Source organism: Fulvia fulva, chromosome 6 (assembly GCF_020509005.1).
Source record: "Fulvia fulva chromosome 6, complete sequence".
Classification (NCBI taxonomy): domain Eukaryota; kingdom Fungi; phylum Ascomycota; class Dothideomycetes; order Mycosphaerellales; family Mycosphaerellaceae; genus Fulvia; species Fulvia fulva.
In genome coordinates, this window is record NC_063017.1 from 132,651 (window position 1) to 158,146 (window position 25,496).

General features: G+C 43.3%; 1 protein-coding gene across 1 annotated transcript; it reads left to right on the forward strand.

The window, feature by feature from the left end:
* Window positions 1-22,828: 22,828 nt before the first annotated feature.
* On the forward strand, window positions 22,829-24,957 carry CLAFUR5_06646 (Metal tolerance protein 3; the record flags this gene model as incomplete). The annotated part of the gene is made up of 3 exons (XM_047905794.1): window positions 22,829-23,268; window positions 23,352-24,220; window positions 24,311-24,957. The coding sequence occupies 3 exons, from the start codon at window positions 22,829-22,831 to the stop codon at window positions 24,955-24,957; spliced, it is 1,956 nt and encodes a 651-aa protein (XP_047763330.1).
* Between the last annotated feature and the right edge of the window lie 539 nt (window positions 24,958-25,496).

Genomic DNA, 25,496 nt, shown 5'->3' on the forward strand with positions numbered 1-25,496 from the left:
CTTCTGCAGGTCCTGCTGCTTCTGTGGGGCTGGATTGGGTCTTGCTTGTCTGTGCCTTCTTGTGCACTGGCTCCTGATTTTGTTGACTGCCTTCTGGATTACTAGCTGGGCTGGGTATGCAGACGTCTTTCCTGCATACTGGTATCTCAACCCTTGAAGGTAGAGCTTGGCTGGTGGGGAGCCAGACTCCATTTCGACCACCCTTGTTGGAGTTGACTTGTATGCTCCAAGCACCTTTTTCAGACAGGAGGCTTGGGCTCTGCTGATGGGATCTGCAATTCTCTTTGGGATCTTGTCTTGGGCTGACCAGATCTGGGCTCCATATAGCATGGCTGGCTTCACAATGGCCTTGTACATAACCTTTGCTTTCGCAAATGTGGCTCCCCATGTGGAGGCTGTAAGCCTGTCAATTGATTGCCTGTTGTTGTCTGCTCTTGCCTGTGCTTTCTTGACCCGTGGTCCCCAGCTGAGCTTTGGATCCATCCATATTCCTAGCACCCTTAATTCACTTGAGGGTTCTGTTGTGTGTCCCTGAATAGTGATTGGGGCTTGCATATTGTGTCTGTTTCTGGCTCTACTGAAGTGGATGAGTTGATACTTCTCTGGGGCAAATCTGGCTCCATGTTTCCTGGCCCATTCCTCACATTCCTTGTGTTTCTTCTGCAAGATTCTGCAGTTCTCTTCTGTGCTGTCTGACCAGGCTAGGATGTTTGTGTCATCTACAAACCCTGAGGCTGATGTGTTTCTGGAGTTTAGCTTTGCTGGCAGGTCTGCCATAAAGAGGAGAAACAGGATTGGAGACATTGTTGATCCCTGTGGGATTCCTGTCTCTGTAGGCATGCTGTCAGATTTGTATCTGCCCAGTCTTAGTCTTGTGGTTCTGCCTCTGAGGAAGGACTGGATAAACTGGACTGTCCAGTTAGGGATAGCCTTCTGTTTCAGGATGTGGATCAGCCTCTGGTGTGAGACATTGTCAAAGGCTCCTGATATGTCTAGTGAGAGGAGTGTGGCTGCTTTGTTGTTCCCAAAGTGCCATAGGGTCTTGATCTGCTCTGTGATAAGTTCCACAGCTGTTAGTGTTGATCTTTGTTTCCTGCCTCCCATCTGTTCTTCAGGAAGGATTCTATGTTCTTCAGCTAGGTTTGTCAGCCTTTCTGCTATGATCTTTTCCAGGAGTTTGCCTAGTGTGTTGAGCAAGGCAATAGGTCTGTATGCCTTTAGCTTTGTGTAGTCCTCTTTCTGTGGTTTTCTCAAGACCACAGTCAGTGACTCCTTGAAGTGTTTAGGGCAGTGTCCTTGGGCCATGCACTGTGAAAAGATGTTTGACAGTGCAGGGGAGATCTGGTCCTTGCATGTCTTAATGAACAAGTTTGGAATCCCATCTGGTCCTGGGGCCTTGTTTCCTGAGAGTCTCTTAATGATGCTCTTGATCTCTCCCTCTCCCACTGTGCAGGATTGCTCTAGTGGTGTTGGATACACACTGCCCTCCAGATCCTGCAGGTCAGCTTCTACCTGTGTGCCAAAGAAATGTTTCCCCAATGCCTGTGCCTTTCCTGGGAGAGTGTGTTGGATTACTCCTTCCTGGTCTTCAATGTTTGGAAACTGGGGCAGCATGTTTCTGTCCTGTGTGGGTTGTCTTGCCCACTTTGCTAGTTTCCACATCTTCTCAGGATTCTGGGTAATGGATCCAACTGTTGACCTCCACTCCAGCATCTTGTCCCTCTTGATCTGGGCCTTCTTGTCTCTGGTTGCCTGGTTGTATCTGTCCCATGCTTCCTGGGAGTGGCTCTGGGTAAGGGCTCTCCTGACCTGCCTGGCTGCCTTGACCTTCTCTGAGCATTCCTTTGTCCAGAATGGCTTCTGGTACAGTGACTGTTTCTTTTCTCTGGTGTGGGCTGCCGCAGTTTCCTGCATTGTTCTAACCAGTTCTGCCACTGCTTGGTCTATGTCTAAGGCTGTTTCCAGTCTCCTGGTCTCTAGTCCAGCTAGATTCTGTTCCAGGTCTTGTCTGATCTGTTCCCAGTTGGCTGCCTTCTAGGCCAGCTGAGGTTCTAGGTCTCCTTCCTGCTGTGTCTGTGTTTCAAACTCCACCTGAATTGGGAGGTGATCTGATGAGGACTCCAAGTCCTGGTTAACCCAGCATCTGGTGACCTTCTGCTGCAGGTCATGTGATGCAAAGCACAGGTCAATGGTGCTTGAGCTTGCTCTCTGTGACCAGGTAGTTAGGCCCTTTGGGGTAAATAGGTGCATGTTGTTGCTTTGGGTAGTGGAGAGGAGTCTGTTAGCTAGGAAGTGATGGGCAGGTGCAAAGTCTGATCCCCATGTAGGATGGTGCAAGTTGAAGTCTCCCAGCACGATGTGTTGGGAGTCACTCTGCAGGATGTCTGGCAGCTGTTGTAGTGTGCCCAGCTGGGTGCTGCTTCTGGAGCTGGGGGGTGGGTTGTATACACTGTGGATGTGGATGCTGCCTTGGTTGGTGTTGAGTCTGACTGAGGTGATGTCTCCCCCTTCCTGTTGGATTTGTTCCCAGCTGTCTGTTGCCATGTCTTTGCTGATGTACATGCATGTTCTAGGGGTGCCTTGTTTGGCTAGGAGTGTGTGATACCTTGGGTCGTTAGCAGTAGATGGTCTGTTAGATTTGCTGTTGATCCAAGGTTCCTGGACTGCAATAACTAGGTGTTTCTTTGGGTCCAGTGCTTGGAGAAAGCTTCTCTGGACCTTGTGCTGGCTTTTGTTGACGTTGTACTGGATAGTGGTAAGATTAGGTGTCTCAATCATGACTCATCCATGCTGGTCTCCTGCTGGTCTTCTCGTGCTTCCTGCTGCTGGCTGCTATTTGGGATTGTGGTAAGGTTGAGCCTGCTTTGTGACGGGTCTCTTCCTGCAACCACAATTGATTTTGGTCTACCCATAGCAGGGTGGCCTTGGGCCTGTGTGGTCTCTTCTGTTCTGCCTCTTTTCAGAGGGTTGTAGACAGTCCTTAGGGGTTCTTGGGTGATTGTCCCTGTCTGGAATCTGATAGGGGTGTTGATCCTGGCTTCTCTTGCCCTCCTCTTTGCCTCAATCCTAGCTGTGCAGTCTTGGGACCAGGAAGGGTGTTTCTTTCCACAGCATGCACATCTGGCTTCACTCTTTGGGGCTGTGCAATTCTGTACTTTGTGGCTACCAGCACAGTGGGAACAAGTGTCCTTTTGGCTTGGGCATCTAGTAGAGATATGACCATACTGTTGGCACTTGAAACATTGCAGTAGTCTGTGGGTGCTTCTATGGATTTCTGTGTCCATTCTTTCGCATTCCCAGAAGATGCCCTTGTCAAGCACGGTGTTTGCCTGTTCTACAGTGCCTATCCAGAGCACTAGAGAAGACTCTCTCTTTGTGTCCTTTGTCTTTCTGTTGACCCATGCTGCTTTTGTGATCTGTAGCCCTGGGCATACAGCCTGGTTCTGGTCCTGCAGCCTCTTAAGGTCTCCTTCAATGTCAAACTTTGTGGTCATCCCATGGGCAATAACCATATTTTGTTGGTGTGAGACCTTAGCCGTCTTGCCTAGTTTGACTGTCCACTCCTTCTGTGTCTCTAGCCTCTTCCTGTCTTGCTCCTGTGCTGTGAACAGCTTAAGGACACCTCCCTTCTCTTTCCTGGCTCCAATGATGCCTTGTATCCCAATCTTCTGTATGATCTCCTTGCCTGACAGGCCCTCAATCTCTTTCTGCTCTTGCTGGTCGGAAATGTAGACCTTGATAGCTGTTTTCTGGGGGGGAGGGTTTTGGGATGCAACTGCTGCCCAGGTTGGTTGGCTTAGTTTCTGGCCTTCCTGTGTCCTCTTCTTTGCTGCTGCTGCTACTGTCCTGTTAATGATCTGTCCTGTTTGGCTCCTTAGTGCCTTTAGCCCTCCAAGGAGCTCCAAAATCATCCCCTTAAGTGCTCTTTCTGGGTGCTCGCCATCTCCTGCCATTGCCATTGTTTCTGCCTTCCTGCAGACCTCCTTCCACTCGTTACTCTCCTGCTCCTGGTCGTTTCCTGCGATCGCTATCATCGTGTCACGCCTCTATTAGGACCCTATTCGATGGTCAACTAATAGTACCTAGCTAGTAAAGGCTTCTTCCGGTAAAAGAGCGACACTATTAACAATTAGGCCATTCGGTAGTTTGTTCCGAACTATAGCCTAAGTAATAAGGGCTTCTAGCTAGAATTCAACTAGTATGTTTGAGTCCTTAAGCATAGCTCTGACTATGTTCTTAGAGGCTTGAATTGACCTTTCTATAGGCCTATTCTAAAGTGAGTTATAGGCATCAGTTATGTCTATCTAAATGCTAAACTCCTTCTCCTACTGTTTTAGTAAGGCGAGAATCTCCCTTATACCGTTACTCCTTATTATAAAGAGAAAGCACCTTGAGCCTTTCTCTGTCTTTATCTTCTATTCCTATAGTGCTATAGGAGCGTCGCTCCTAGCCTTTAAAGGGATTACCTACTTCTTACGAGAGAAGTTGTCTATAATCTCAAGCTAGTACTTGTACCCTAGTCTTAAGACTACGCCCTAAAAAGGCCTACAGATGTCAATAGAGACAAGGGCTAGCCTTTCTCCTTTTCTCTCTATAGTAGGTCCCTTAAACTTCCTTATATTAGCAAGGGAGTATACCTTATAACTTAGGTGTTTAGAAGGAATAGGGATAGGATCTTTCTTATTAGTAACTCTATAAAGGTTTCTTAGTAGTCCCTTACTAAGGTGTACACATCTTCTATACTATAGCTCCTACTAATCTTCGGACTTAGTATTAGCTATAGCGGTACCGTTACGTTCTTAAGAGAGTATACTAGTATACTATAGCTTAAGAATTTCCGAGATCGAGTAGATAAACGGTACTCCTCCTCGAAGTTTAGTCTAGACAACGGGTTTACTAGACAAGGATTTTAGGGTGAAACTAGGTAGTTATATAGCAAACTATTAGCTGAACTAATCCTACGAAACAAGACTAACTCTAAGGCTAGGAACAAACAGGACATTTTCTAAGACAATTTGCTTTCTAGAAGGACCACCTATTACTACACTTCCTATATATATAGCTTGTAGATAGCCACCCCTAACCTTAATCCACTTCCTCTTTTAAAGAGGCCTTAGTGTCTCAAATAGTAAATCTTAGTCAGTTATATATAATAAAGTATAAGAGTTAAGTAACTACTCGGACGAGGGGTACTTACCCTTAGCTTCTATAATAGAATAGGTAACCTCATCAATATTATTATCTTCTAATAGTATCTTAGAGTCTAATACGTCTTCCTAGGTCGTATAGGCCCTTATAGGCTTACTAGAGGAGGCCTTTAGCTTACGGCTCTCCTTTATCTACTTTATAAGGTCCGTTATTACCTTAAGGACATTACGAAGGTTTAGTAATAATGACCTCCTACGAGGTAGTAACGGTTATCTCTTAGTAGGGTAGGTAATCCTAGCTAGTTTGCCCTTGTTCCTAATAGCCTACTAAGCTACAGAAAGGTGTAGGCACTTGCTTATAAAATGGTTACTACCGTAGAGATAGTACGTAAGCTTGCCCTAGAGACCCTTCTTAGCGAACATAGCTGTCCCTTAATAAATCATTGATTCTTGCTTCTCCCTAAGGATTATAAGAATGTCTTATAGTAAGAGATTTACCTAGGCATCAATTGTATCGCGAATTGAGCCAAATGAGTCTAGTAGAGCTACTAAGAGTTACTAGATCTTCCTGTCCTTAGTCTTGATATCTTAGAACTAAGGCGAGATTAAAACAGCCCTCCTTATAATTGAGCTAAGCTCCTACTAGGCGTCATCTATTGACTAGTCCTCTGTTATTATAAAATTAGTGTATTGCTAAAGCAAACTTCTTCTAGTAGCGAGAAGTCTTCTCTTATATTTAGCTTCAGCCCACTCCTATAACTCCTTCGTATACTAGATCTCGTATATTATCTCTTAATTATCTATCGACAGACAGATATACATCTTATATAGGGCCGTTACATTGTGCCGTCTATATAATGCCTTCCTTATCGCTTGATCTAAAGAAAGGGATGACTCCGATAATATAGAGGGTGTCGCTATAGATAGGATTATAGCGGGAATGTCCGTAATAATGTCTTCGAGGACCTAGTCAACCTACTTTAATACTAGGTATATTCTTATTAGCTTGAACTATATTTCCTAGTTCTCTCTTATTAGAACAGGTGCTACTCTCTTTCTTATAAACCTAGTCTCGTTCTCTATTTTTATAAGTTAAGGGACAGGTTAGCTACCCTTAGGTAAAAGGATATATTCAATCGTACGCGATTAGATCGATAGGAGGTGAACCGAACGCAAGGTTAATAGTAGAGAGAATAGCTATCTACTAGAAAGTAAGGAAAGTCGTTCGTAAGGATCGTGTTTCTAAGACACTATCTCGTATTAGTACTAAGACATTATAGCGTAACTCGGTTAGTAGAGGGGGTTTCTAAGACACTACGGCTCTCTTAGAATAAACAGTTAGTCGATACGAACGCGATGTCCGGAGAGCGACTCTTCTTAGTAAGCTCGCCTACTTGTCTAAGGTATTAGTATAGGCTCCCTAACTCGGAGTCTAATAGTGCCTTACTAGGCTCTTTTACGTCTTATATATACCTATAGCACGGCTATAGCTTCCTATATAAGGCGGGTGCGGCCTCTAGTCTACCTTCCTTTTGTTCTAAAGAGGAATAACTCTAATACGACTTTGTCGAGGGTAAAACACCGAGTTACTAACTCGGGCTTATAACCTATTAAATAGGTACGAGTTACGTAGTAGTAGAAGACGGCGGATTATACGAAAGACAAAGAAGGACCTAATAGAATAGCGTATATCTATATATAGTATCGTCGGTGTTAGTATAGGTTAAGGATATAGGTGTCTAGATATTTCCTAGCCCGGGGCTAGAAAATATTAGTCACGTGCTTGGTTACGTAATCAATGATCACGTGACTAAGTACGGGTCTACTAGACCTGTATATTTCGCCCTACTAGCCTGTATATTCTCAATATATAACATAATTACAGACGAATCTCTTAATTATTTATACTATACGTAGCTAGCGGTAGTATCTACTAAATAACTCGAATGTCTTTTTACGGCCGGGATACCTAGCCGCGGGTATATCGTAGAAACGTTTCGTAATTAGAGTACGAAGTTCTACTACGCTAGTAACTTCTAGGATAAATAAGCTATATCCTCCGTAGGCGTTCTTTATATAAATTATACTATCTTCTACTTTAGACGTACGATTGTCGATCTTATATTTACGTAATAGGGGTACTTACTAGTTCTAGGATAGCTATTATATAGTAGCCTGAACGGTCTCTTTATTATATAGAGCCTTGACTTATAAAAGTAAATCCTACTATACTACCTACTACGCTACCTCCTACTTATATAGCTCGCTTAAATTAAGCTTAATATCGAGGCGAGCGGGCGGTAGGATGACCTAGCTCTAATACTATAGACATAGATCGCTTAGATCCGACGGTAGATCTTGTCGCGATCCGAGCGTGTATATAGGTAACATCCTATTATCAAAACTTGAGGCTACGTACGCTAAGAATCAGGTGACTAATTAGTCACCTATAGCCTCTTCAAGAGCAATACTTGTCCATTCTAGATAGACACATACAATACACAACCTGCTTTTGAAACACCCTATATAAGCCCGTACAATAACTTCCTATACTTCTAACGTAATAGATCTTATAATCGTCTAGTAAGACTATTAGGCTTTATGCCCTATATACCTAGATAATAGGTAATTTTGAATACGAACTATACTAGGAACTATACCTAGCGTACCTACTGTCTATTAAGTTATTTCGTACTTATAAAGTATTCTAGGTTCTTATAATTGGAGTAGATAATGACGGGATTATTATCTATATCCTTCGTATTCTCGAAATTAGTATCTATATTATCGTCTAAGTTAACGGTAGGCTTAGGTCTCTATTCTTCGAAGGCGAGGACGATAGCTAATAGTTCCTTATCGTAAATCTCGTAGTTATACTCCTATAGTAACATCTTCTTAGACATATATACTACCGGTCTCTAGACGTCTCCGTGTTTCTATAAAATTACTACCGTAGTAACGAAATCTAAGGCATCTATTTCGACTATAGTTTCTAACCCTAGTACGAAGTATACGAGTACCGTATCCGTTAAGAATATATCTTTGAATCCTTAGAAGGCTACTTCGTATTCTATTATCTAAACGAATAGTATCGGCTTACTATTCTTACTAACGTACTTTACTACCGAGCGGGCTATACTACCGAGTAGGCTACTTTTACTAAGAACTATACTACTTCTACTTTGATTACGACGGTATCTTAATACGACGACATCCTATAGAATCGTTACTAGGAGGACAATTCCTCTTTAGATTCTTCGCTATCTAGTAAGTCTACTTAATAGGTGCGTACGTTATACCCCGCCTCGCTATATCGCTTATAGCGTCGTAGCCTTAGTACTAGTCGAACACTATCTAGCGACTCTCTACTCACTTCCTACCTCCTAGTATCCTCTAGAGGTATCAATTGCGACGCCTTTTCGAAGGTTAGAGACCCTCTAGACTAAATGTACTTACGCTTTCGTACTTTTAGCTATATAAGGGCCTCGTTAGACTTACGTAGCTTACTAATCTCGCTTCGTATAAGAGCTATCTAATACGCTATCTCTCTACTCCCTTTTATAAGCTAATATACCCCTTCCTATAACGAGTTTAGCGATAAACCTGCCCGGGCACGCATTTTGTTCGTTACTAGTGTCGATTAAGAGTCGAATTCTTTTGTAGTTCGTAGTGTCTTTGACTCCTAAGGAGTAGAGTCCGGAGCTAGAGGGGTTAGCGTACGTAGCTTAATATTAAGCTTGTCTATCACTACCTATAGATTAAATAGAACCAAACTAGCGCCTCTAAAGCTCGATAGGATGTTCTCCTATCTAAATATAGCGTTATAGGCTGCCGGGAAGGCGCGTAGGAACTCTACTTTATCGATATAAGTAATACGCTAGCGTACTAAGCCCGAGAGCTAAGTACCGTATACCTTCTTTAAAGGCGAATAGTAACCTACATCTAATAGCTAGAGTAAGTACGAGGCGTACGATAGTATATATAGGGCTAAGATCTTGTATTCCTTATATAGATTCTAGAATGCCTTCGAGTTATAGCTCTCGTAGCTATTAATAATAAGTAGTCTCTATACCCTAGTCGTACGAGCTATAGTATAGTTCTAGAAATACTCTAGCTACCGTATACCGAACTCATTATTAGTCTAGCCGTTCTCTATCAGCCCGATTGTCTAGTCTAGACCCAAGTTGCCGTCTTAGTACTAGGTACTAATGTACTATTTGCCTATAAGGATGACGTAGGGTAGGAGCGCTATTCCGTCTATATAGATAGTCTTAATCACTATTACCTATTCTCTATTACCCTATTAAACGACCTTCCTCTTTCTACTACGCCTTTCTAAACCCGTAACGACGCTCTAAGACGTAATGACACCTATTATAAACCCTATCTCGTCGAAGTTGTAGGTGTCCTAGTTAAGGATGCTATACTTCTCCTTTATATTACGTATAAGTAAGAACTACCTCTCGATAACGTCTAGATCTTCTATTAGGGCTTGCTAACGATCGTATCTACGTGTTATACGAACCTTTAGCTTACGATACCGCCTAATGAACCTGTCTATCTAATTAAGACTAGCGGGCTTAAGACCCTTCTCTTATAGTAATAAATCGGCTATTACTCGTATACTAGCCTTTAATAGCGGGAAACCTCTAAGATCTAGCTTAAGTATGTACTTAAGTATCACCCTCTCTTCTAGCTCTATAAGCTTCTTCGAATTAGGCTCGTAGTCACCCCGAGGAGGTCGTCTATTTAATCGATACCCTAGTATAGTTCTAGACGCGTCGTATACCTTTATAGTAAGTCGATTCGTAATCGTCGCGTCGCGTTTCGTAGCCTAGATAGCTAAGGTCAGTTTGGCCTCGTTTAAAGACAATATACGCTATAATAGTAGTTATATAGCTATATCTATAGAAGTAGTATAGTTCTTAGCAAAAGTAGCCCGCTCGGTAGTAAAGTACGTTACTATATTAGCTAACGACTATTAACGTTTTATAAACGGTAAGGATAAAGACTAGGATCCTATCCCTTTATTACTAGTAGAGTTTAGGGAAATAGCTAGGCTATTTAGCCGTAAGGAAGTAGATAAGGTCCTACTACGACGGCCTAGCGTAGACTATAAGATTAAGCTAAAGAATAGTTAGATACCGCTATTTCGAAGACTATACTCCTTCTCTATACAAGAGAACGAGGTGATTAAAGGAGTAGATCGACGACTAACTTAAGAAAGGCTTTATTTAGAGAAGCGTATTACTAGTAGTAGTACCTATTCTAATAGTTACAAAGCCGGGTAGAGGGCTACGAGTATACGTAGACTATAGAGCTCTAAACGCGCTTACGACAAAGAGTCGCTACCCGATTCTACTATTTTAAGAGACCTTAGATCGTATTACTAGCGCGTAATAGTTCACTAAGCTAGATGTTATCGCTACGTTTAATCGTATCCGTATTATAGTAGGAGACGAGTAGAAAACGGCCTTTACTACTAGATATAGGTAGTTTAAGTACGTAGTTATACCTTTTAGACTATATAATACACTAGGAACGTTTTAGTTATTTATAAACGATATACTGAGGGAGTTTCTAGATGACTTCGTGTTATATTACCTTAATAACGCACTTGTCTTTAGTAAGATAAGAGAAGAGTATATCTAATATGTCCTAAAGGTTCTACGAAAGCTAGATACCGCCGGGCTCTAGTTAGATATTAATAAATACGAGTTCTTTAGACACGAGACTACTTATCTAGGTGTCATTATTATAAATAAGGGCATTAAGATAGACCTAGCTAAGATTAATTACGTTAAGAATTGGCCTATACCCGCAAATATTACCGATATCTTATCGTTTATAGGGTTAACTAACTTCTACCGTAGGTTTATTAAGGATTTTAGTAAGATCTACTTACCTATAACGAAGCTTACGAGGAAGAATGTCCTATAGGACTAGTCTCTAGTATATTAATAGGCGTTCGAGGCATTAAAGTAAGCATTTATCGATACGCCTACCTTAAAGTACTTCTACCTAGGGCGAGAGACTATTCTAGAAATAGATACCTTAGATTACGTAATAGTAGTAGTACTCTTATAACGTAACGAGTAAAGAGTATTATATCCTATTACTTATATATCTAAGAAGGTCGACGACAAGAATTACCTATACGTAGTATCGGCTACGAACCTCTTGTCTTACTACGAGAGAGCTAAGTATTCTTACGCTAGAGCGTCGTAGGCGCGACGGGCGCGTAACGTAGGCGAAGCCGCGGCGAATAGAGGACTACTAGCAAAACGGGTATAAAAACTATCCGACGAGCGTGTACTCGTGTCGGGGGCGAGTCCCTCTTCTTTTATAAGAAGGGCGCGGAACCGTAGCCTATACGCTCGATAGGACACCTCTAGTATAAGTATAGAATTTTCACCTCCGGAGACCGTAAACCGAGCGGGCTAAGCGACAAACATTAGACGAGCGGACTATAGAACAATAACTAAGCGGACTATACGACGGCTAGGAGCGGACTACGAAACAATCTAGTGTTTACTAGCGGGCAATACGGTAGGTAGTTAGACACGCGACGAAGCCTATAAGGGCCTATTAAACACCCGGTATAGGAACGAGGGTTTTGCCTAAGGCACTATCTATCCCGCTACATAACGTACCTAGTCTAATATAGTAGATTACGACGAGGAAAAGACGATAGCCTAAGTAAGGAAAAGACGGCTATTAGGACGGGGAAAAGACATATAATATAAGTAGATTAGTTCTATAATCGGGGAGGATCGAGGGTAGGGTAATAAGGAACTTTATATTAGTTAGTAGGTAGAAACGTAAGGAGTACGCTACCCGGCGTAGTATATGCCCCGAGCAAACCTACGAGGTATAGACGGCCGCTTTCTAGAGAAAGGCTACGGTAACGCGAAGGGCGTCAAAACCTAGGGCGTAGTATATACTAGTAGCGACGGCTAACACTGTCTATATAGCCCGAGAGGACGGATACGTATGTCGGTTAATAGAGAGCACTAAAGGGCTTAGGCCTATAGAGGTAGATATTAGCTTAAGGAGCAAATAGGGAGGGAGGGCGTAGAGGGAAGCTTTTGCTCCGGGCTAACCTCTCGAAACGAGGCTATACGGTAGTACTAGATAAGTAGGAAAGCGCGGTTAAGACTTATTACCTTATCTCGTAGCTAGCTTACTAAATACGATTCCTTTCTTACTAGGGACTACGGACCTCCTACTTAGGCAAGTCGGTACTATACCTAGTATAGAAGGTCATCGCTAGTATAGTCGTAAGGGCCCGCGAATTAGTACTAGCGTATAAGGGTATTCGACCCGGAAACGAGCCGAACTACCGGGTAAGGGACGAATAGCTAGTAATATAATAGGAAGGTAAGAAATCATTTATAGAGCAACTATAGAAAGAGAGGTAGAACAACTAGGGTATAGGGTATAGTAGACGCCCTTAGCTAGCGGGACAACCTAAGGAATAGTTAGCTACGAAATCCGCGGTTAAGTACCCCCCGAAGCTTATCTACTACCGCCTTACGAGGGTATAGAGTAGTATAGTAACCTAACTACAAAGCAAACATATCGGCCTCTAGGGGTACCTATTATAGAGGAAGGTTCTAGAATATACAAATACTAGCTACCCCTACGGCTAGTACTCCTAGAACGTATAGTACGTACTCCTCGTCTATCCGAGGTAGTCGCTAGGAAGGGGGCAGTAGATAGTAAAGGCGAGGAACCGGACGATTAGGGCACTTCTTAATAACGTTAAGGACCTACGGCATATTACGAACTAGATACTAGAGAAGGGCTAGCTAGAATAGTACCGCCTAGTAGGAGTAGTATAGGAAGAGAGGATACGGCGTAGCGCGACGAGACCGGCTAGGAGCGGGGGCTAATAGGGTAGTAATAGAGACTACACACGTTTAGAGGGAAAGCTAATCTAGATAAGGAGTAGTCGGGGGCGGGAAGGGGTTTCACCTATTTGGGTTTCCCTTTATATATAATAATAGATATATATCTATATAGGCCGAATAGGGTCCTAGAATAGGGGAATAACAAATCTATCTATATATCTAAGAAGATAGATCCCTAGTAATATAACTACGATATCTACAATAAGGAGCTCCTTAATATTATATAAGCTTTCGAGGAATAGCGACCGGAGCTAACTATTAACGAATACGATACCGACGATTATAAGAATCTACTAGACCCGGAATCTAAGGACAACCCGACGCTTATATACCCCGATTATAAGAACCTTAGATAGTTTATAAGTACGAAGTAATTAAACCGTAGATAAGCTCGCTAGGCCGAGTTTCTCTCGTAGTTCTTCTTTAAGATCGTCTATAGGCTAGGAGTTTAAGATACTAAGCTAGATAGCTTAACCCGACGTTTATAGGACTTACCGAAGCCTAGAGACCTAGATAATCTACGAAACTAATAGTAGTATTAGGTATTACTAGGCCTAGATTGTATCCTAGACCTATCGTCTACTAGAGTATTATCGGTATATACTAATAACGTTATAACTCCGCTTACGACCGCTATTCGAGAACTCTATACGTAACTAGAGGCTAAGGAAGCCGTTTAGTAGCTAGAACAAGATAAACTATATACCTTACTAATGAAGTACCGTATCGATAACGTTATATAGTCCTAGTCGGAGGTATAATATATATTAAGAATGTATATAGTAGTTATAGCCTATTCGTTCCTCCGGAGTTAGAAGACAATCTAGATAAAGGTAAAATCCCGGTACGTACTCGTATCGTATAGGCTTTCTACGACTATATAGATAGATAGATATTTCATTAAGCTGTTGTAGTGCCCTTTAGCCTATATAGCTATACTATCTTGTTTTTGTATATATAGAGGGGAAACCGTATTAGTGAAAACCCCTCCTCCTTCCCGCCTGTCTTTTCCTCCTCGTTATCGTCTTAAATTTCCCTTATTAGGGGTACGCTAGTGTCATAGGCCTACCCTAATAACTACCCTATCTACAACCCCCCTCGCTTCCGCCTCTTATCTATCTACTCCTCCGTCTCGCTCGCGAGGCTAAACTACTAGAGGTATCCCTACTATAGTATCTACCGAGAGATTCGGCGAATATTGCCTTTGTCCCTAATAATTGACTTATAGTCTCTCCTTCCCGCTTAGTGCCTCCAATTTCCCCTACCTCTCGCCTACTACGGGCATCTTAGTAGCATATGTTCTAGGTTTTACGATAGGTAGCTACACTAGTAGGCTAGGCTATAGATGTCTAGTGCGCGTCTCCTGAACAGGTAGGCCCTTAATCTAATATGTTCGGACCTAATTTGGATCGCTATGCTTGCTTCGGCCCTTATTAGGTCCCTATATAGCTAGTAATTGTGTCTCCGGAAGGCTTAGAGCGCTATCGGGCCTATTGTCTTAGGGGGCTTCCTTTTCTAGTCCTGCTCCTATAGGTAGCTCGCTATCTATTCCGCTAGGCTTTAGGTCTTAGCCTTGCTCCCGCCGGCCTAGCGAGTCCTACGCTCCTCCTCCTTTCGTACTAGCCATTCGGTACTTGTCTATACGGCCGTAAAGGTAGTAAGGTCATCCTCTTTTTAGCTTGTCCTATGTCCTGCCCCTCTCCGGTAGCGGCTTTCTATCTTATTCTTTACCTCCTAGATCGTAGTTTGTACTAGGTAACCTGTCGTCTTTACCGCGTATTAAATTCTTATTCCCCGGATATACTGGCCGATTAGTAGTATTCCTATCTCTATTTCTACCGTGCTTATTAACGTTGTCTTATATACGCCTAGTACCCTACGTAGGTTGCCTACCTATGTCCTATTTAGGGGTTGCTCTATCCGTTTCGGGATCGGCTTACCTACGCCTCCTGTTCCCTAAATCTATGCCCCGTATAGTATAGCTAGTCTAACGATCGCCTTATACATTACTCTTACCTTATCGAATGTTGCTCCCTATATAGATACCGTAAGCCTCTTTATCGCGGCTTTATTAACTTGCGCTCGACTCTAGGCTTTCTCGTAGCTCTACTAATAGCTTAGTCTCGTAGCCTTAGATTCTTACCGCCGCCTTTATATTATAGTATATTCTCGCTTTACTAAAGTATATAAGTTAGTACTTTTTAGGGGCGAACCGGGCACTATACTTCTTTGCCTACTCCTCGTATTTATTGTGCCTATCTTTAAGGAGGCGACAGTTCTCTTCTGTCGAGTCTGACTAAGCTAGGATGTTTATATCGTCTACGAACCCCGATACTAAGGTTTACGGAGAGGTAAGTAGGGGGATTAGGTCCGACATAAATATTAGAAACAGGATAGGGGAGAGAGTAGATCCCTAAGGTATTCTAGTCTCTACCTTTACCGGGTCGGACGTATACCTTCCTAGGACTAGGTATGTCGTCCGTTCCTAGAGAAAGGAGTAGACGAACGACGTTACCTACTAGGGGATACCTTTCTACTATAGGATATATATTAGCTTTTGGTATAAGACGTTATCAAAGGCCCCTACGATGTCGAGGGATAGTAAGGACGCCGCTCGGTTCCTACCGTAGTACTAGAGGGTCTGAATTTGCTCCGTAATTAGCTCTATTACTATTAGTATCGATTACTAGCTTCTTCCCCCTATCTATATTGCTAGGAGTACGTAGTTGTCCTCGGCTAGCTACGTAAGTCTCTAGGCTACTATCTTTTCTAGGACCTTCCCTATCGTATTTAGAAGTGCTATTAGTCTATACGACTTAGGCTAAGTATAGTCTTCCTTCTATAGCTTACGTAGTACTACTGTTATAGTAAGGAAGGAATCGTATTTAGTAAGCTAGCTACAAGATAAGGTAATAAGTCTTAACCGCGCTTTCCTACTTATCTAGTACTACCGTATAGCCTCGTTTCGAGAGGTTAGCCCGGAGCAAAAGCTTCCCTCTACGCCCTCCCTCCCTATTTGCTCCTTAAGCTAATATCTACCTCTATAGGCCTAAGCCCTTTAGTGCTCTCTATTAACCGATATACGTATCCGTCCTCTCGGGCTATATAGACAGTGTTAGCCGTCGCTACTAGTATATACTACGCCCTAGGTTTTGACGCCCTTCGCGTTACCGTAGCCTATCTCTAGAAAGCGGCCGTCTATACCTCGTAGGTTTGCTCGGGGCACACACTACGCCGGGCAGCGTACTCCTTACGTTTCTACCTACTAACTAATATAAAGTTCCTTATTACCCTACCCTCGATCCTCCCCGATTATAGAACTAATCTACTTGTATTATACGTCTTTTCCCCGTCCTAATAGCCGTCTTTTCCTTGCTTAGGCTATCGTCTTTTCCTCGTCGTAATCTACTATATTAGACTAGGTACGTTATGTAGCGGGATAGGTAGTACCTTAGGCAAAACCCTCGTTCCTATACCGGGTGTTTAATAGGCCCTTATAGGCTTCGTCGCGTGTCTACCTACCTACCGTATTGCCCGCTAGTAAATACTAGATTGTTTCGTAGTCCGCTCGACGCCGTTATATAGTCCGCTTAGTTGTTGTTCTATAGTCCGCTCGTCTAATGTTCGTCGCTTAGCCCGCTCGGTTTACGGTCTCCGGAGGTGAAAATTCTATACTTATACTAGAGGTGTCCTATCGAGCGTATAGGCTACGGTTCCGCGCCCTTCTTACACGTAGAAAGTAGAGGGACTCGCTCCTGATACGAGTATACGCTCGTCGGATAGTTTTTATACCCGTTTTGCTAGTAGTCCTCTATTCGCCGCGGCTTCGCCTACGTTACGCGCCCGTCGCGCCTACGACGCTCTAGCGTAAGAATACTTAGCTCTCTCGTAGCTAGACGAGAGGTTCGTAGCCGACAGTACGTATAGGTGATTCTCGTCGTGGACCTCTACGACTATATAGTAGCTAGTTACTTAGGAGACGAGAAGACGTATAAATTAGTAGCTCGTAACTATACCTAGCTAGGTATTTTACGATTCGTTAAGAGCTATATACGTGCCTACCGCGCTTACCGTACGAACAAGAATACTAATATCTAGTACCTAGGGCTATTAAGACCGCTACTAGTACTATTTAGCGCTTAGGAGGATATCTCTATTAACTTCGTAGTTAAACTACCGAAGGAAATAAGCGTAGTCGACGGGCAAATATACGAGAATATTATAACCGTTATATACCGCCTAACTAAGGAGCGACATATTATTTCTATTACCTTAATAATAGTAGAGTATTACGTACTAGTATTCCTTAAGTACGTGTTTAGTAGACATAGGCTCCCGAAGTCTATTGTCTCGGATCGTAGTACGTAATAGGTTTCCGTATTCTAGCGTAGGATATACGCGCTACTTAGGATTAATCGAAAGCTATCTTTATCGTTCTACCTAGAAATAGATAGATAGTCGGAGAACACGAACAAAGTAATAGAGTAATACCTACGTATCTTTATTAACTATACCTAGGACTACTAGCTAGATTAGACTCTATTAGCTAAGTTTATAGTAAACAATATAGTATCTATAATAATAGGCGTCTCGCCGTTCTATACTAATACTAGGCGTAATCTAAGGTTCTTATTAAACAGGTACGGGTAGATAGTAGCGGAGTAGAGTAAGAGATTAATCTTTAACTAACTAATAGTACGAGTATATAGCAATATATTAGGAACTAATGTGTTAATTATATTAGATGTCTATCTAAGCTAAAGGGGAGAGAAGGTATCTCCCTATAAGCTAAGTTATCGTAGATACCTTAGGCTACTAGATCACTTCCTAATTGTTAACTCCCTTTAAGATACTATATCTTAACAGTTCTCTAAGTTCGACTTAGACTTACCTATACTACTAATACTATATAAATAACGACTAGACGCCGAGTTCGTAGACAAGTTTTTAGCTTAGATATAAGAGATATACTAATACTTACGACAGTAGATAGCCTTAGTATAAGTAGTCTAAGCTAAGTACGTAAACTAGACTCGTATACCTATACTACGGTACGCCGAGGGCGACGAAGTATAGGTAAGTACTAAGAATTAGACGATAGAGAGACCTTCTCGTAAGATAGACGTAAAGTAGTCTAACCGTACGTAATTACGGAGGTACTACCGGGCAACACTTATAAAGTAGAGCTCCTACCTACTTTAAATATCGATAATCGCTTCTACTTATACCTTCTTATACTAGTTTATCCGCCGGTTATAGGACAGATATAACCCGAACTACTACCGATCCGAATTATCGACGACGAATAATATAAAGCCGATCCTACCGAATCCGATTAATAGGAAGTTAAGCAAATTCTAGACTATAAGAAGAGATAGCCGCGAGGACTAATACCGGTAGGAGGTAAGTAGCTATATTAGGAATACTTAGTGAAATATATTAGATATAATAAGCCGTCCTATAAAGCTACGGACTAGGTTATCGAGACTACTACCGCCTCTATAGCCGACTTTTACTATAACGACCCGAGAGCGACTAAACTACCTAGTTTTTAACTACCTATAGACTAGATACCGAATAAGAATGCTATAGGTATACGTATAGCGCGCTAACTAGTATAAGTAGCGATAGCTCTAATACCGGTAGGACTAGGCCTCCGGGCTTATAAGAAAGAGAGCAATACGCGTCGCGATAACGATCTTACTCGACGAGTAGACCGAGTAGTAGACGCTAATCTTCCGATTAGCGCGAGTTAAGACGATATTAAAGCTCTTCTAAATATAGAGTATAGCCGCCTAGATAGCGCGAGTTACTACGGTATAGGGTACCTATACGAGGAACTTAGTATATATAACGAGAGAGATACCGTCTAGATATTAACTAAGGTTAATACGCTATGTCGCCGTAGTAGTCACCCCGCGCCTCGTAGCGTTATATAGGATAGTTCCGCGGAGGATAGACTAAACGACGAATTAGACGATAGTCTAATAGATAATAAGGTATTTACGAAGGTAATAAGAGATATAATAGATACGATAGATATAAGAGGAGAGAAGAGTACTCCGGAGCGTACTCTTAGAGAGGGGGTAGTATTACCGTACCGGCGTATATTTACTTAAACCTACGGGTACGTACCTAGACCCCGCGCCCGCTAACTAATCCGACTAGCGGCTTAGCGCCCGTATATACTCTCGCGCCCTCCGCGCCTCTCTTAGATAGAACATCTATTCGACTTGTACCTTACCCGACTACGTACTTATACCTACTTATAATACGTCTAATTAGAACGCGAGAAACGCCTCTAACTTACTACTAGTAACAATACTACTACCTTATTACTATATTATCCGCTACTTTCGCGCCTTATATATAGTATACACTTGCCTAAAACAAAAAGGTGTTACTACTCTAAGGTAATGACCTTTAAAAGTATAGAAAGTAAGGCACCCCGAAGGTGCCTTTTTAACTTTCCGATACCGTTACTCCGGTATTACCTATTAGAGCCCTATTATACCTTATATAGTATAAGCTCTATCGTAGACAGCCTAGTACATTACGCTACTAACTAGTATCTTATACTCTCTAGAGGTAGAGCGAGCTCTCTTACTATTCGCCGGAGCGAAATAACTTAGTATAGAGTAATTATTAGACAATTTAATAAGTTAAGCGGACGACAATATATATTTAAGTATACGATAGGACTAAGGCTACCCCTAGATTAAACTTAGGACCTCTAATGTTTACCGGTAGGTAAAATAATTATATACTTAAGTAAAAGTCCGTATAACGGGACTATTACCTAAGCTATCTTACCGGTAATAGTTATATAATCTATACTTTATTATAACGTGCTTTACTACCGAGCGGGCTATACTACCGAGCGGGCCACTTTTACTAAGAACTATATAACTTCTATAGATATAGCTATATAGCTACTATTATAGCGTATATTGTCTTTAAACGAGGCCAAACTGACCTTAGCTATCTAGGCTACGAAACGCGACGCGACAATTACGAATCGACTTACTATAAAGGTATACGACGCGTCTCGAACTATACTAGGGTATCGATTGAATAGACGACCTCCTCGGGTCGACTACGAGCCTAATTCGAAGAAGCTTATAGAGCTAGAAGAGAGGGTAATACTTGAGTATATACTCGAGCTAGATCTTAGAGGTTTCCCGCTATTAAAGGCTAGTATACGAGTAATAGCCGATTTATTACTATAAGAGAAGGGTCTTAAGCCCGCTAGTCTTAATTAGATAGACAGGTTTATTAGGCGGCATCGTAAGCTAAAGGTTCGTATAACACGTAGATACGATCGTTAGCGAGCCCTAATAGAAGATCTAGACGTTATCGAGAAGTAGTTCTTACTTATAGGTAATATAAAGGAGAAGTATAGCATCCTAAACTAGGACACCTATAACTTCGACGAGATAGGGTTTATAATAGGTGTTATTACGTCTTAGAGCGTCGTTACGGGTTCAGAAAGGCGTAGTAGAAAGAGGAAGGTCGTTTAATAGGGTAATAGAGAGGGAGTAGAGAGATAGCATATTAGATAGCTCTTATACGAAGCGAGATTAGTAAGCTACGTAAGTCTAACGAGGCCCTTATATAGCGGAAAGCACGAAAGCGCAAGTATATTCAGTCTAGAGGGTCTCTAACCTTCGATAAGGCGTCGTAATTAATACCTCTAGAGGATACTAGGAGGTAGGAAGTGAGTAGAGAGTCGCTAGATAGTGTTCGGCTAGTACTAAGGCTACGACGCTATAAGCGATATAGCGAGTCGGGGTATAACGTATATACCTATTAAGTAGACTCGCTAGATAGCGAAGAATCTAAAGAGGAATTGTCCTCCTAGTAACGATTCTATAGGATGTTGTCAGGGCGAGAGCCTGGCCTGTGAGATGCAAGGGTGAAAGCGAGAATGCAGGTGCGAAGTGCAGATGCAAAAGGGTATGGTATGATTGCTACACAAAACAAAAGACGAAGAAAGCAAGAGAGGCCTGGGGAAGGCCAGATATTTATACGCGACCCTCGCGAGTGCGTGTCCCCGCATCAACAGGGCTAACCCGTGCGAAGCCGCGCTCAGCAGCTTTGCTCAAAACCTTATTCCAACCTGCCCTACGTTCCGAGTCTTCCACGTGCTTCTTCCAGGGTCCAGCGCAGTCGCGGGTGCTCGCGGGAGTGCCGTGAGTCACACAGTCACGAGCCGAAGTGAATCTGTCAAGGTTTGGTAGAGGGGTGAATTTGGAGGGCTGGGTCCCGTAGCGAATGTTACGGGGCATGTGATTCTTGGCGCTCACACACCAAGCTGGACTGTCACTTCTTGACGACTTCTGAGCACTCTGAGGCTCTTCTGTCCCCACCTTCTGTACACTCTGTGGAGAGACCATGACAGATGTCGTCGTGTTAAGATACCGTCGTAATTAAAGTAGAAGTAGTATAGTTCTTAGTAAACGTAGCCCGCTCGGTAGTATAGCCCGCTCGGTAGTAAAGCACGTTATAGGTAACAATAGTAGTAGTGAAAGTGAGGAACAAGGGAAGGGGTATAAAGCTCACCTTACTTACCTTAGCTTACTTTACTTAAAATAGCTAACTTAGCCTTACTATAGTAGTAGTACTACCGAGGGCCTAACGTTACTACTATAGGTAGGGAGGGTAGTTATAATAGGGTATACGCAATTATATAGGAATTAGCTTATTTACTCTAGCGTACGAGCTAAGGGGGTATGTTATGATCTGAGCGTATATATAGGCAATATCCTATTATTAAAACTTAAGGCTACGTACGCTAAGAATTAGGTAACTAATTAGTTACCTATAGCCTCTTTAAGAGCAATACCTATCTATTCTAGATAGACATATACAATATATAACCTGCTTTTGAAACACCCTATATAAGCCCGTATAATATTTTCTTATACTTCTAACGTAATAAATCGTAGCTACTTAATTAACCGACTTTAACGCTATATAGGTAATACCGCCGCGATATTGCCCTCTCTCTATCGAACTAGTCGAAGGTAAAAATATAGATAATCTTAAGATATAGCATCTTAAAGGGAGTTAACAATTAGGAAGTGATCTAGTAGCCTAAGGTATCTACGATAACTTAGCTTATAGGGAGATACCTTCTCTCCCCTTTAGCTTAGATAGACATCTAATATAATTAACACATTAGTTCCTAATATATTGCTATATACTCGTGCTATTAGTTAGTTAAAGATTGATCTCTTACTCTACTCCGCTACTATTAATCCGTACCTATTTAATAGATAATAAAGATATAGTTATATACTCTTAAAGATACGTAGGCTCTTAAAGAGCCTATTAAGATAGTAGATAAGGACGTACCTTATCGTTGCTACTAGAAGAAGGCTCGTCCCGTTATAAAGTTATTAGATGATAGTTACGTACTATTACCTAAGATATTAGCTACTATTACCTAAGATATTAGCTAAGAAGCTTATTCAAGAGTACTAGTAATTAATAATACTAAGATTATCGTAGAAGTAGTAGGATTCTAGCTTTTTTCCTACCGACAGTAGCGGTAAGATCTCAATATTAGATGGGAACGCGTCATTCCGGTAATTTACCGGTAGCAAAGGCCACCATCGGACACACGGATATTGAAGGTGTTCCGTCCCCGTCTTGGGCCATTTTAGAATATCCCGGCCTGCAGCTCGCAGTCGTCGTCTTTCATGCACTTCTCAACTTTCACTTCAACTGCTGCAAGCACTACTGCATATCATCTCACAGCTTGCCATGTGCGCATTCACAGAACCTAGCAAGAACGGACAATCGACATCACCCATCGAGAGCCATCTCACGCGCATCGCGTCGCATCGATCCACCACTACCCCGGACGCTGAACGAAGACCTCAATCGAATCGCGAGTCGTCGACATCTCACATTCCTCGCATATCAGCCTTGAAAGACTTTCTACCCTTGTCAGCGGAAGACGCATCCCTAACGTCTCCACGCGGGAGTCACTTGCCGAGCATCTTACAGACGAGATCCAATAGCAACCTTGTGAACCGGGCACAATGGCATCGGAGATCGAACAGTATTACAGTGGCGGAAATGCCAGCCTTGGGACAGCGGACCAACAGCCAGAACTCAGATGAATTCAATTTGGGGCACAAGTCACAGTTGAGTGACCCAGCAGGTGGTGTAGCAGCATGGGGTGGAGGGGACGATCACAGGTACGACCGGTCGAGACAGAGTCGCTTTGATTTGCGTTGGCGATGCAGCATGTGGGACATAACTAACGCTCTCCGTCCGTTAGTCGACGACTGAGCTATCAGGCCAGTCTGCTCAACACACCGCAAATGCGCAGTCAACGACTGATCGGCTTCACGAATCCTCGATACCAGTGGGAGCAGTACTGGAAGACGGACGAAGAGTTGAACAAGATCAAGAGCAAGAGCGTGAGGAAGTACTATGAGCGGATCAACTACCTCATACAACATTATCTGTACATCGATCGATTGCTGGACAGCAGTCTGCCACACGATTTGATCCAGGACTACCACCATACGCAACCATCGCCTCAAATCAAGCCAATGGCACCCGCTCCATCAGCAGTTCGCGGATCATGGCAAGACGACCTACCCGAGACGATTGATGAAGAGGATGGAGCCGAGCCACCACGGATCTACCACGAAAGAGCTGGGTCCGCGGATAGCATATTTGCAGATGGCGCTTTCTATGCAAATGGATCACCAGACCCGCCACCACAGAAAGTTAAACGAACGCCGAAGGATCTGTACATGATCAAGAAGCCCGAGAAGCAAGCAAATGGAGATCATGCGAACGATGAACAGGCGCCGCTTCTCAGTACCTCCACTTCCAGCGAAGATCTCGAGTCCGGGCCAACAGTACCCGATCTTGAGTACGAAGAGGAAACATCGTCGCAATCGCCCGTCGTTACTGTCGCCATCTGGATCAACGTTGTGGCGAACACGCTCCTTCTGATACTGAAGATCATCGTTGTGGTCTTGAGTAGCTCTGTATCAGTCCTGGCATCGCTGGTTGATGCCGCACTAGACTTCCTCAGTACTGTGATCGTCGGCATCACTACAAGGCTAATCGCGCGAACGGATCAATATGCATATCCCATCGGTCGACGACGATTAGAGCCCGTCGGTGTCCTAGGTACGTACGCGCAATCACACCCCCGGCGCAGCAGTAGTCACTTCTTCACAGCGTCGTCCCAATCGCCTACAAACTAACCCACCCTCCCAGTCTTTTCCGTCATCATGATAACAGCCTTCATCCAAGTCCTCTGGGAAGCCACCAGCGCCCTAACCAACGGCAAAAAAGAAATCGTCGAACTCGGCATCCCCGCCATCGCCATAATGGCCAGCACCGTCCTGATCAAAGGCGGCTGCTGGTTCTGGTGCCGCCTCGTCAAAAACTCGTCCGTCCAAGCCCTCGCCCAAGACGCCCAAACCGACGTCGTCTTCAACGTCTTCTCCATCGTCTTCCCCTTGATCGGCTTCTACGCGCGAATCTGGTGGCTAGACCCCGTCGGCGGAATTTGTCTATCCCTATACGTCATCATCAACTGGTCGAGCACTGCGAACGAGCATATCAGGAATTTAACGGGCGCGAGCTCGAGTGCGGATGAGAGGAATATTTTGCTGTATTTGACGATGCGGTTTGCGAAGACGATTAAGAAGATTCAAGGGCTGCAGGCGTATCATAGCGGTGACAAGCTGAATGTCGAAGTCGACATCGTGCTAGACGAGCATACAAGCTTGAGGGACTCGCATGATCTGGGGGAGAGCTTGCAGTATGTTTTGGAAAGCGTACCGAGTGTGGATAGGGCGTTTGTGCATATGGATTATGCGGATTACAATATTCCGACGCATTTGATGCAGGAGAATTGAGGAAGGGGTGGTTGTAGTGGTGATGACTGTACATAGAAATGATACCCAAGCTTTCTCTTCTCCACTGCGATAGATGGAGCTGTAAGCTCACCGTGATTGAAAGTGCTGGAGGTTGGTGCGCGCCCCGTGATATGGAGATGGGCTTCGCGACGATCAATTCTGTGTAAAAGAAACCGAGTGCCTGTGGATGCAGTGCCGAGAGCGAAGCACACAAAGCAGACGCGCGGTGCAGCCACGGCCTTGCGCATCACATGCATCACATGCACAATTCCTGCTGCGACAGGCGTCGAGCATTCACATTGACTGTACGTCAAGCCGCAAAGTCTCTATTAGTCTTCAGCTCTCCACTTACTAGAATCTTCCCAGACAGCAGTTCCAACAACAACATCAGCAGCGCCGCAAACCCTGTACGTACAACCCACTATACCCGGGCGCGATTTGGACATGTGCTTTTGTACTGCAGGTGAGTACAGTATGTTTTGCTATGCAACGGTGGATCTTCCAGACGCTTCACATGTCACACACACAATTCCCAACAA